Source organism: Chaetodon trifascialis, chromosome 9 (assembly GCF_039877785.1).
Source record: "Chaetodon trifascialis isolate fChaTrf1 chromosome 9, fChaTrf1.hap1, whole genome shotgun sequence".
In the NCBI taxonomy this organism is placed as follows: Eukaryota; Metazoa; Chordata; class Actinopteri; order Chaetodontiformes; family Chaetodontidae; genus Chaetodon; species Chaetodon trifascialis.
Genome location: NC_092064.1, coordinates 15,603,577 through 15,617,523, shown reverse-complemented (window position 1 = coordinate 15,617,523; position 13,947 = coordinate 15,603,577). Strand labels below are relative to the sequence as shown.

Genomic DNA, 13,947 nt, shown 5'->3' with positions numbered 1-13,947 from the left:
CAGTAATTGCTGTGCTCAGAGACAGCCTCAAAAGTCCTGATATAAAGCAGATTGCAGCAGAATTGTTTTCTTTGTACCTGCTTTATTACTTGCCTCCTCCCCAGCAGAGAGGTTTGATGCGTCTCATGCTGGGATTTATCTGGCGGGGTCTCATCTGGTGCATGAGTTTCTATTTCCTTTAGTAGAGGTGGAAGCTTTCCAACTGTGCTAAAGCACCAGTACCCACTGCTCTGTGGCCATAGACCACACCAGTTCACGCTAATGGAAATTTGGAGGAGGAATATGCAATAAAAGGAAGGCAAGGAAGAGCTGGTCTGTTGCACTGTATGTGCGGGTGTTTATGTCAGAGGGAATCAATCACACAGACACAGGAAAGGCAGACTGACATACAGTACAGTAGAGCAGAGTATGACTGAAGCTCCCAGAGAAAGAAAGCAATGCAGAGCAACAGAGCAAGAGGAATGGAGTGAGTATTGGTGAGGTTCTGCTCCCCTCCCAAGGTAAAGAAACAGAGCAAACAAAGGAGACAGTGCTTTGGGTAAAGAAGACAGAGAACTAGAGACGGAGATGTGTGAGATAAAGGAAGAAAGTGTGTATCAGAGTGTGTCTTAAAGGAGAGAGAAACCTAAAATTCTGTTGGACGCTCTTTCTTTTTAATGTTTTTTGTTTTAATCTTCCTCTGCATGCCATTTCTCATCTCCATGCTCTATCATCATTACCAGAATTGTGCACAGTAATAATATTAAGTCTTCAGATACATTCAATTTATTACCATAATTCTGTTTCACCATGTTATGTGTATATTGTCCTCATCTGTTCGTCCCAGTGTAGATGCTGCACCCTAACAACCAGACAATCTAACATTGGTCCACTAGCTGTTGTATTACTCATGTTGTGGGGGAATAAATCTGTTTACACAGTCACATTGTGGGGACTCACCTTACTTTTGGGGACAAAATGTAAGTCCCTATAATGTAAATCATTGAGTTTTAGGGTGAAGGTTAGGGTTATGTAAGTATAGTGGTTATGGTTAGGATGAGGGTAAGTCTCCAGGAAGTGAATGTAAGTCTAGGTAATGTCCCCAGAAGTGATGAAAACCTAACCTAATGTCTATGTGTGTGTGCAACCGAGTGAGATTAATGTGTGATGGGGTATGCAATTGTGTGTACAGTAAACATGCCAGCCATTGTGACAGTGCAGACTAATGATGATGTATGTGTACAGTACGTTTGCTCGTGTGTGGCTGATAACGGTGCTTGGTCATGTTGTAGAATCTTGTGTACACACACTATAATGTGCATGTCCCGTGGTAAATGAGTAGCTGAATCAAGGGCGCCGTGAGAGGATATTGTCCAGAGAAAATGCTGTTTCTGTCCGACACAGGCGCGCACACACACATGCTGTAGACATTCACACAACATGTAAGACGGGGAAGAGGTGGCAGGGAGTAAAAGCACGTTTTTCTCTCACAGATTGTGAAAATGTGCTGTGCTGGGTGTTTTTCTTAGCGATCACGTCTGCACAGTTGCTTGTCCATCTCGCTCCTGTTGTTGCTAAGGCTCGCTGTAGCTAAAAGTGAAATTATTTTTACATCAGCAGGCGTTGTTTCAAGTGGCTGTGACTGCTGCAGCACTCTCAATGTTGGGAGGATGTGGACATAAATGCAGCATAAAGAAAAATGAGCCAGCACTGAGGAGAGAAGCTCCAAATGTTTGTGAGACTTTGTCCATTTAGTTAGCTACAATAAGACGTTTCACCCTTATTCAGCCTGATAATGAACAAATATATTCAACACCTGCCAGCTGACACGCATGTAGATTTGTTCTCTGACTGCACACACGCTGTCTCTCTCATTTCTCACCTCTACAACCCCACAACTCACTCGTCTCTCTGTCTCTTTACACGCAAACACACACACAATCACTCCTGTAGCCGTCCGGAGTGGGCGGAGGCCTCAGAATGACCTCTCCAGCTGGCACACTGTGTTCTAGTATTGTCACTACAGCCTTGCATGTGAGCCGTTTCGCAGATAATCACATTGGACCCGCCTTCCCAAGCTTAGGCCGTCAGTAACGTGAAATATGCCAGCTTCGCACAAACACACACACACACGCACACACACACACGGGCCATCCAAGAGCATATTATGGTCAACTTGAATTTTTTATTTTTTATTTTTTTTGCACGCAATGAAAGGTGAAAAAAAGATCTCTTGTGATAGGGACTTTCTTGACACTGACAAATATAAAATGAAATTAATGACATTAATAGTATTTTTCTTCGCAATTACGTTATGGAAGCTACAAAACCGATTCCAAAAAAGTTGGGACGCTGTGTAAAATGTAAATAAAAACTAGTGCTGTCAATCAATTAAAATATTTAATCACGATTAATCTCATGAATGTCATAGTTAACTCGCGATTAATCGCAAATTAATCGCACATTTTTATCTATTCTATATGTTCCATTAATTATCATTTTAATACTCTTATCATGGAAAAGTGGATAGGCTTGCTTTGTGCAAATGTTTTTTATTGAAAACAACGTGTACTGTTATATTTCACACTAACATTCTCACTTTGAGCAGTCATTCACATTTGAATGAATCAAATCTCACACAATTTAATACTGTCAATAAACAGATTACAAAAAATAAATACTTGGTTACAAAAAATCCCCTTCAACAACCCTTTCTAAGGGATTAAAACAGGGTGATACAAGATAAAGTTACAAAGAGCACATCATTGTAAACTAGGACTCAGCCTATAGTGCAGTTAAACCATGGCTTAAACTTTCCTTTCTTAAGTTTCCTCTGAACATACAAACAGTCAGACTGTGATGCTCTTCTGTTTATTCACCAGAGGTTTATCAACCCAGCGTCTTATTTCTCTCGAGAAACAATGAACATCACTAGGCTATGGCTGCAGTAAGCTTGTTCTTAGTTGCAGTATCCATATGCCTCTGTCGAAAGCCATCCATTGTCGCCTGGTTTTGACGAGGGGGCGACGGAGAATTTGCATTCGGCGTGTATTTGGTCATCAAGTGGTATTTCAGACTGGATAGCCTACTTTTTTACAGCTAGCAAGCAGACAAGACCAAACACGTGTGTGGGGCATGCCTATTGTTTTGTTTCCGGTTTACAATCAGATCCTGTAGTTTTTGTAACGTTACTAGCAGTGGCCACAGCTTATAAAAAAACTACAAGTTCACTAGGTCACAAAGAGCGTTAATCTTGCGATAAAAAAATGATGCCGTTAAAATTGATTTGCGTTAATGCGTTAATAACGTGATATTTTTGACAGCACTAATATAAACACATTACAATCATTTGCAAACTAACTGCTTTTACTGACAACAGTTTTATAAAGTGTCCCTGAGCCCATGTAGTAATATCCTTTATGCAATCATCTGTTCACAAAGTGGAGAACCTCGCTCCATCCTCGCTTGTGAATGACTGAGCCTTTCTAGGATGTCCCTTTCATACCCAATCATGATACTATCACCTGTTACCAATCAACCTGTTTACCTGTGGAATGTTCCACAATGAGGTCACACATTAAATGTGTTGTCTCTTAAATCGGGTTGTACGAGCAAAATCTGAAATATTATGTTGCTGAAGATTATACAAATAAGCATAAATGGTTAATATTCCACTTTTAGTTTTCAACAGAGGTCTGTAGGTTTACAGATGGACCTCTTTGACAGCAGGCATATTTGACTTGTCATAGTAGGCAAAGCAAAAGTGTAACTAATAATATTAACAAGTGTCCCAGTCAGCCATGACACTGTGAGCCAGCATGTAAAATGAACTTCAGCCATCACCAATTCTAATATTTGCACCTGTGTGTTTCCTACATGACATGTCAAAATGTGAAAAAGGCCTTTTAAAAATGAACGTGCTTTGGCAACAGTAACATATCAGGTCATACTCTGACAGGGTTGTTGGTCTGCTCAGATGGTCCAAGATTCCCACATTATGCTTATCTGATATTTTCGCTTCCTCTTGCAGACACAGACTGTTCAGGAGGCTCTACAGCGAACTCTACAATTCTACAGACAGCAGGAGATCAGGTGAGATGTCTTTCTCTCTTGCCGGTTCTCTTTCTGGTTCCAGTCGTTCACACTCACTTGCCGTCTACCTGACGTCCTGTCATAGCGTCCCTATCACTCATGTTCCCCCTTTGCCTTTATTTCGTCTGTCTGTCACACATGTACATGCGCACACTTGTTCAGTCTCTGTGAGCCTTTCACTGTCTCTGCTCCCCCTCATTCTCCCTGCCTCCGTGTCTTTTTTGGTCACACACACACACACACACACACACACACACACACACACACACACACACACACACACACACACACACACTCCACCTCTGCCTCTCTCTCTGTCCCTCCCTGTCAAAACCGTAAAATTCAGTAGAGCACAACACGTGCTCGCATTGCCCATGAAGCACAAACTGCATACAAATCTGGACACTGGATTTTGATCTCTGGATTTTCCTTTCTCTCTGTCTCTCCTGTCCAGCCTTCTTCACACCTTGGCCTTCTGTTTCATCCCTAATTTTTATCTCTGCTTGAGTCAAAGGAGCTAGTCCCTGGTTTACTTACAGGAATTCACATGTTGACACATATTAGTCTGTTCTGTGGTGAAGGCATTTTTCTGTGGCCTTCAGAATTCAAGTTTTTGTTACACTTGTTTCTGTGTATTTCTTGGGGTTTCAGTGGCTAAATGATTGAGCATTTGCCAAAAGTGATACTTCATTGTGAATATAAACTTCTTCTCGTATGATTATCTTGCCCAGAGTTATTACGATACGCAGTAATTTTTTATCTAAAAAAAAAAAAATCAACTTGAAAGCAAAAGATATTTCGTCTGTTGGACTGTACATGCCATTGTGGTGGAAAGGAGCATCACATGTTCCTCCCTTATTATTGTACCGTTATTGAAGTGACCTTGAGCACATTTCCCTCAATGACCAACAAATATGAACCTATGCAGGCTGAATGTCATTGAATGGATTTCTTTGAGGAGCTCACCGCATCGAAAAGTTGCTTTTGAAAATCTTTGCAGCAATGCGTCTTTCCAGAAACAAACCCAGAATAACCTGTAACAGTCAAGAGTTTTTAAGGGTTCTACTTTCTTATGAAGACATAGTCCTAAAGAACTGGTGACATCATCTTCATTGTCATGAAGTGTTATACTGTAGTTTGATCGTTTATGCCACAACAGACACCAAAAAAAAAGGACAAGAAAAACCATCCATGTTTCATCTTGAGGGGATGAGATGAAGGTTCATCCTGTTATTAGCTTATTAGCGCTTCTTATTAGCGCTTCGTATTTGCTGATCTCTTAATCATGGCTTATCCTGTGTGTTTGGTGTGTGTCTCTGACAGGTGTCAGGAAGTTGGCAGTGAAGACCGGCGAAGAGAAAAGAGAGAGGATAAATGCCCGTTTCTAGAAAATTCTGGCTCAGAGGAAGATGTCCTACAAATCCTTCAGTACATGGCCACCATACTGGGTAAGTATGTAAAGTAAAGTAAGATGTGTGTGCATTATTGTGTATTTCACTCTGAGAAAAGGAGGGCAGGGAGGGAGGGGCTTTATACATGTGTCTGTATGGTCTCCTTGGTATATGAGGTGACGTTGTTCTGAGTGTGTATGCATTCAGTAGATAGTCTGCACCCCTTTCTTTCTGGCCTTATTATTTTTACGTTGTTGCTGAGGATCGATTGTGCTGCACTGTGCTGTTATTTTTAATACGGGCCAAGACACACGTAGGCACTGCTTCTCTCTTTTCCCCCCTATGCATGTCAGTCAGTATCAGTATTGTTTATGTGTGTGTGGACAGTCAAATGAAGCCATACCCCAGAGACTAGACACCTAAAACACATTGTAGATACTTTTAATGAAAAAGGGAAATACAGTATCATGGCCTAGGTAGTGCACATACAGACACAAATACACTATTTACACATTCAAAAACACACAGACTCTCACACACACTGCATGACTCACGCTTGAGGGTTAGATTGTCTCTATGGCCTAACATGAAAAAACACACACACATAAACACACGGTGTCCTGGTGAGTCACTCAGTACAGCTTTGTCCTCCCTCTGTACCATCTAGGATCTCTTCCTGCCTTTTTCTACAGTCTTTTTACTCCCTGTAGTCCTTCTCTGTCCTGTCGATCTGCTGTGCAGAGCTACCACCACTGTATGCATTAACTGTACACTTCAACTACATTCGTTAGCTCCTCTGTCCTTCGGTCCTCTGTCTTTCTATCGCCATCACTGCTTTTCAGCTTTTTGCCTCAGCTCTCTCTTTGTCTCCTTCTGTCTTTGCCTGCAAATCATCCTCTGTCCATCTCTTTCAGCCTTCCTTGTGTGTTTTTATTATCTCCTTTGCACTCCTCAGTCTCTCTGAGTTGATCAGTTTACCCATCCATTTTATGCCACTTATCTGGGTGTGGGTCATGGTAACAGCAGGCTAAGCAAGTAGCCTAGATCTCCTTCTCCCCGGCCACATCCTCCTGGGAGATCCTGGGGCACTCCCTGGCCAGATGGGATGTATAATCCCTGCAGCATGCTCTGGATCTGCCCAGGGTTCTCTTCCCGGTTGGATGTACCTGTAATACATGTACAGGGAGGCGTCCAGGAGGCCTCACTGCCAATGAAGGTGTCCCAAATCACCCCAACTGTCTCTTTTCAGTTAGAATGAGCAGCGGCTCCACTCTAAGCTCCTTCTGGATGATCCGATCTGACTGTCAATATCATGCTCCCATCTGACCTCTGTCACCTGTGTGTATCCCCCTCTCAGCGCCATGGGCCTGATTTGAGTTTATGAGTTCAGATTTGAACTGGCACATTGCACAGCATGTGTCTGAGCTGGTGAAGGGACTGTTTTGAGGCACAGTGAGGTTTTCACAGGGTTTGGCACTGTAGTCGCTGTAGTTACTGCGCCGGCACTCCTGCAGCGCTGCCCTGGCCACAGAAGAACCAGAATTTTTTCTCTAAATTTGTGAATATCAGAGTCAGTTTTCCATGTGTAGGCATCATGTCAATTTAAGTTGCAAACAGACATTTAGAACATATATTATCTGTCGATTAACAGTAATTTAAAGGTGTTTTTAACAAGTGTGTCTTAAGAGCTAGTGTCACTTCTTAGTACATTATTTGCAGTTTTCTCTCTTGTGCAGTTTTGGATTGTTATGACTTTGTTCTCTTCTGTGGTGTCAGGTTTTATTTATATTAAATGTCGATTTTCATTTCGCCATAATCCTTTAATCCTATTTTTTCTCAGTTATTGTTCAGTCAGTATGCATGTGACATGATTATTTTATCTCATCAATAGTCATTATTTAGCAAGGCTTTGATGTTTGATTACTTTGAACACTGATCTTCTGTGGTTAACATGCTTAAAGTTATTTTTGTGGGATTTTAATCATGGCTAAAGCATGCCGCGGTGCAGACATACATTTACATGTAAACGAAGCTGTAACAGGAAATTATCGTACACACTCAGGAGGACTAAGTGTTCAAGTGCAAATTTCTGCATTGAGTCTACAGAATGCTTCATGACACCTCTCCTCAATCATATTACTAATATCCATATTTCGGTTATTGGTCAGTATAGGTATTTGATTGTGTGCTTGTGGGCAGGTTAGGTGTATTCAGATTCAGATTGAGATTCCTTTATTGATCCCTGAGGGGAAATTGTATTTGTCGCAGTGCTCCATACAAGAATGAAATTAGAAAGGAAAGAACAGAGAAAGAAAATATATATAAAAATCAAGTATAAAAACAAAATACTAATACTAAGAATATACATATATATAACCAAATATACAACAAGAATATACAACAAAAAATGTACAAAACAAAATATAAAACAAAATATATATACTGAGACAAAATATATACAGAAGAATGTGCAAAGGATTACAAAACTGAATGTGGAATATGTCCACATCTGTATAATAGCAGGCAGTGAAAAGTGACAAGTCAGTGAAAGTCCAAGGGCTGTTCAGTGGGAGGATCTGTACAGGTTGATGGCCACAGGCAGGAATGATTTCCTATAGTGTTCAGTCTTGAGTTTTGGTGGGATGAGTCTCTCACTGAAAGGGATATTTTCATATCACTGTTAATGATACTGATAATTTGTATGTATCCTCGGAAGGGTGCAATCCTGCATTGCTGACATTGGTGTTTTGCATCCCCTGTCTGCCAGGAGTACCATTCTGTGAGCTGCGAGAGCATTTTGGAGAGGAGTTCTTTGGCCTTTGCTTTGAAGAAAATGAGCGAGTACTTCGGGCAGTAGGCGGCAACCTCCAGGACTTCTTCAATGGCTTTGACGCCATTTTGGAACACATTCGCACCTCCACAGGGCGCCGTGCCTCATCTGAGAGCCCCTCCTTCCAGTGCAAGGATCCCCACGAGGAGGAGAAAGGGAGAAGAAAATTGGACAAAGTTGGAGAGCGAGGAGAAAGGGATGGAAGAGGGAAGGTGTTGCTTCTTCATTGTTTCAACCCTGCGCCTGTTGTTGGATTGGTCATGCCAGGGTTGATTCGAGCTGTTGCCAGGCGGATCTTTCATTCGGAAGTTGAGGTGGAAGAAGTGCCACCTCTAACTCCCTTATTGCCCAATGAAGACACAGAACACACAGACGGTGACTCTGCAACCCCCACCCCGACTGCGTCCCCCACTGCCTCACCCTCTTCATCCCCGTCCCCTCCCTCTCCTTTTCCAACCTCTGTTCCTACTGTTTGCTTGTCCTTCCAAATCCAGGAGACATGTCCTCCCTCCCTCTCCTCCTTCCCAAATGCTGCCTCGGTGAGCGCTAAACGGCCCCCTCTGTCACTCTCCACCAACCCCAGTGATTTGCGCATTGGCCTGGCCACGTTTTGCCGTGCCTTTCCATTTCACCTCGTCCTGGGGCCTCGCATGGAGCTACTGCAGCTTGGAGAAGGATTGAGGAGACAGGCTCGCATTGACCCTCACCGGAGCCTCTCATTCAGGGACTGTTTTGAGATTGTCTCACCCAAGATGGAGCCTTCGTTCCAGGGCATCCTCCTGAGGCTTGCATCCCCATTTACCATCCGTACCAGACCTGATACCACGCAGGCTGGCACCAAGGAGAAGGTAAAGATGTTATAACAAATCACACTGTTTCTCAAATCCTACTATTCACCCCATATTACAGAGAATTATTGCAGTAATAACAACTGCTTGGTAGACTGAAAGCCAGTTTCAAACAAATCCGCTGAGGAGACCAAAACTAGTAATTATTTTATCCTAGAATTAAGTATTGAATGTGTTGCCACAGTCAGACATAGCTTAAATTTTCATACTATAGAGCTCCACTGTCACCCAGAAATTATAAGTGTCTGTATCGGTGTATTCAGTTCTTCCATTCAACTCTTGGTGTAAAGTTTGGACGTATCATCTTCAAAAAAAGTCAAGAAAAATCGGATTGTTGATGGCACTCATCTATGCTAAATACCATTCAACCACATGTTGCACCACGCCCGAGGCCAAGCTTGTGATGTTTTTGCACGGGAGGAATGAGGTTTGAATTGGTTCCAATTTGCCAGAAACAATTAATCAATAGGAGTTGTATGCTATATCCAGTTCTTTATTGATTGGATGGTCTCCGCAGGCTGTCGGTGTCAGCACCGAACGCTCTGATGCTAAACAGGACTGACAGAAGAGACTCATCAGTCCAGCCCCAAGCCTGTGCTGTGTGTTTGTGTACAGATGGGGGATTTCGGGATTTGATCTACCACATGCTCATAGTGTTGGTAACAATTCATCCTGAACGCACGGTACAGTTACTGTTTCCTTTCAGAGAGTTACTTTACTCGTCACATAGGTTTTAAATAGCTGTGCCAGTTCACAATGGTACAAATATGACTTACTGAATGCAGAGATGGCTTCTTCAAATAGAGAAATGATATTATTTTATGTATCCCACAGGGTGGCAAGAGGTGAGTAAACAGCACCACAGATCTGCAGCCAAAGGCAGATGGCGTGGTTAAAAGTCCTGTTATCTCATGTTTTCCTTCCTTGTCATAGTGCTGTTTGCACTAGTCTTTGCCCCGGCACGTAAATAGAACCCACAGACAGCTAGCATACTCAAACCAGTTGAAATACATTTCTAAATAAATCTGGGACAATTTGTATTAGAGGATTATGTAAAGTGATTTGTTTAATTTGCTGCAACATGATTGGAGTGTACTGCTGCTTCATTTTAATTCAGCTCAAATCAATGACGTAGAGAATGTTTGAGTTTGAGAGTGTAGCACATCATCATGTCCTCTTCTATTATTTAGTAGAGGACAAATAGTGATTATTTAGTCGTTTTTGGCCATGGAATGTAAGGAATATTGAAAATGTAAGATATAATTTCCCATAGCCTGAGATAATGTCCTCAGATGTGTTATTTTATTCATTAACAGTCCAAAATCCAAATATATTCTGTTTGTTATCATGCAGTGCAAAGAAAAGCATTGAATTCTCACGAATATTTAATTATCAAAATAGTTTAACAGCTAATTGACTAATCGTTGCGGCTATCCTATTATTATACTCTCGTGACATTTTGAAAGATGTCATTGCCCGTGGTTCCTGTTAATATAATTAGAAGTATAACAATTACGTCACAATGTGTGAACTTGGAGCAATGAGAACGTTTCTATTTGAGTGAACTCCACAAACGTGAATCATTCATATGAGCTCCTCTCATTAAAGTTGTTTGCACTACCATGTACTGGAATAGTATTGATTGAAAGTATTTCACATTTGTGCACACAGAGCTCTAATTGGGTGATTCTTTGTCTTTCTTTGGCCAATAATCCAATCCCAGGGTTTCACTGCATTCATTTGAACAGATGACAACAAACCACTTCGGCTCACAGATCCTCCACATGCATGCAGATGCCCATAATAACATACTACAATGCTCACATTCCACATACCTTCAGGAGTAGCAGCAGGATTCGCCTCCTTCACAGTTAGACCTCGAGTGCCACTACAGTTCAGTTCCTCTCTAGCTTTCATCTACTCTCTGTCAGTATCTCTAAATTCTCTATCATTCTCTCTGCGTCTCTGCCTATCAATTCCTTTTTTTTTCTCACATCTTTCCTGTTTCTGTTCTCACATATTCCCAGCTCTGTCATTTTCCAACAATCAGACAGATTTAAAAAGGGTTTATAGCTGTCAAAAATGGAAAAGTGGCAACAATTGCTTAAAAAAAGCTTTCTCTTTCATGAGCCTTCCCCTTTCTCCTGTTTTTACGTCTCAGTTAGAGCTCTCAGATGAGACAGACGTTATGCTGCTTTTTCTGTTTCACCTTGTTTGACTATCCGAATTGCATTTGATGTTAGTTGCATGGATCGGATCAGTCGCAAATATGTATTTTACTGTGCCTGATAGTCAGCTTTTACAGGTTATGAAGGAAAAGTATCTGAATTTTTCGGTTGAACATTGTTTAAATACTGCGAGGACGTTCAGTCACAGGATCGTATTAAAGTTCAGGGTCCGTTGAAGTACCGAGATCTGGTTCTGTTTGTGTGTCATGCTGCCTTTTCTGTTCCCTCTTGTGTCTGCCGCTGCTGATCAGAATCTGACACTGCTGAAGTTTAAGTTAGACGCCGCCTCCAAGCTCCAAACACCATCAACTAGACACTTGAAAGATTTTAGTTTCTGTATGTTTGTTTCTCTGTATTTTTGCGATATGAATGTTGTGTCACCTGGGCAGAGGAGCAGAACAAAGAGAGAGAGAAAGAGAAGGATGGGCTGACATTTTCACCAGAAAGGGCAGCGAGAGAAGGCGACAGGCCAAGGTAAAGAGGCCACAAAAGAGCACTCCTCTGCGCTGCACTGTGTGTGTGTGTGTGTGTGTGTGTGTGTGTGTGTGTGTGTGTGTGTGTGTGTGTGTGTGTCTGTGTGTGTGTGTGTGTGTGTGTGTCTGTGTGTGTCTGTGTGTGTGTGTGTGTGTCTGTGTGTGTGTTTGAGTGGCCTGTAGTGGATTTTCAGTTTGACTTATTTCCTGTCTTCGCCCAGGGACATGGGCTGTGTAAGAGACGTCCAAAGACCTACTGAAAAGGTCAAATTACATCTCTCTCTGTCTGCTTAGTGTGAGGACTGTGGTCAGCACACAGGGGAGTGTTCACAGGTTGCGCTGTCAAAAGCTCTCCTCTTTCTAGTGTATCTATCTCGCTCATTGCGTTTCCCCTCATGCCACCATTTTCTACGGTAAATCCTTAATGTGAATCCTCTCTTAGTCTTGCTGTCTCCGTCAAACAGAAGTGGAACAAGTTTTGGCAAAATGTATCACAGGTTAAAGAAATAAAAGATGCATCTGACAGTAAATGCATGCAAAATCATGTTTCATGAAGACTTAAGTGACTGATTTGATTTAACCTCTTTATACACAAGGTGACATTCATGTGGAACTTAGCCGACTTGATGTATAACAATGGAAAACATAAATGTTGATGCTATTTGTTTGGGCCGATCTGTGGACGTTGATGTACTTGTTTGCCTGTTTTTTTTTCTTTCTCTTAAAAATAACAGGATGAATAAGACAGAGATCCGTGAATCACAACACCTACCTCCACAGTAGTGATGCCATTGCTGTAAATAGCCAAAAGTTCCCAGACTCTTTGGGTCATAGAGTCAAATTCTGGTTAGGATTAGTCAGTGTGTTTTTTTTTCTATGGTGTGCAAAATACGCGTGCATGTTAGAACAAAAATATAGCAGAAGCTGGAACCTCGACTTTGTCTTTAGCTGATTTTGAGCAGTTGTTGACAAAACGGCATGTTTTGAGTATTCAGGTACTAATCCCTCTCTTTTCTATGACATTTCTATCCCATGAAACAGTCTAGTTGAAAAGGCAGAGTGAGGATTAGTGAAGGCCAGGGAGTACTCGCTTGAGGAACCATCAGGACGTTCAAATCTGCAATGTCATACTTGTTATTTACCAAATGCGGCCGTGTTACGTTTGTAAGAGAGGCTGAGCGAGCTTTGTGTTTGCATGTGTGCACCTGCATGTCTGAGTACAAAGAGAATCTTGACATTAGCACCACCTTTGATCTGTTTCTAGATAAATCACTGCCATGATTTGTTTGTTCGGTGGAGAGTGCTTTGAAAATCACTGGCCTCTCTGTCTGTGTTGATAGATTTACAAAGCAGGGTGAATGAAAATATAAGGGAGGAAGAAAAAGAGTCATGAGACGAGGAGAAAACACCAAACATGACACATTTTTAGTCTGGTTGTCGAAACAAAGACGTAGTAACTGGGACATAACAGATCAGTTTTGATAAAATATTTAATAACAACACACGTCTTTCTCTATTATGGCTTTTTCAAAATTCTAACAACCGTTTGCTTCTGGAAAATATGTTGTCTTTAGATCCTTATCAACAATACATGTGAATTAACGGCAGTATGAGCAATGGTGAGTCATGTAGATGAGTCTCTTAGTTTTGTTCAACATCAAGTTTTTTTTTTCTCTGAAACCTAAATTTAAGCACAGCACTGAGCATTTCCAGTGACCTTTAAATTCCCCGGAGCTTTCCTTCCGCCTGGTGAAGAGTGTAAACCAAGAAGGTGTGCGTCTGGTGGTTACGAGTTCTTGATGCTGCAAACACTAAACTGACATGACGAAACTGCTTCACTACCCCACCCGTCAGCTTTGCTGCTCACTAAATATGCCTGCTGTAGCACTCGTGGCTAGCATTGATCCCAGTACTGTTAGCTTAGCTGATGTCGGGCTGTGCATGAATCTCATGTCTTCATATTTAGAGAGGACAGTTATTCTAACATGTTTATGATGGCAGATCTCTGCTCATTCACTCTACATGAATTGGCTTAAAAAGACTGATTACCTGTAACCATTTAAACATTGTCAATGTTATTTCTTTCCATTGCTAACAAACATTTAG

The 13,947-nt window shown here is 41.7% G+C and overlaps 1 protein-coding gene across 1 annotated transcript in view; it reads left to right on the top strand.

The window, feature by feature from the left end:
* The window catches only part of gucy1a2 (guanylate cyclase 1, soluble, alpha 2), a 33,992-nt gene that overhangs the window by 5,434 nt on the left and 14,611 nt on the right, over window positions 1-13,947 (top strand). Inside the window, exons 2-4 of the mRNA XM_070970987.1 lie at window positions 4,010-4,071; window positions 5,395-5,519; window positions 8,230-9,140. Coding sequence (XP_070827088.1) covers window positions 4,010-4,071; window positions 5,395-5,519; window positions 8,230-9,140 — 1,098 coding nt within the window. The remainder of the gene's footprint in view (window positions 1-4,009; window positions 4,072-5,394; window positions 5,520-8,229; window positions 9,141-13,947) is intronic.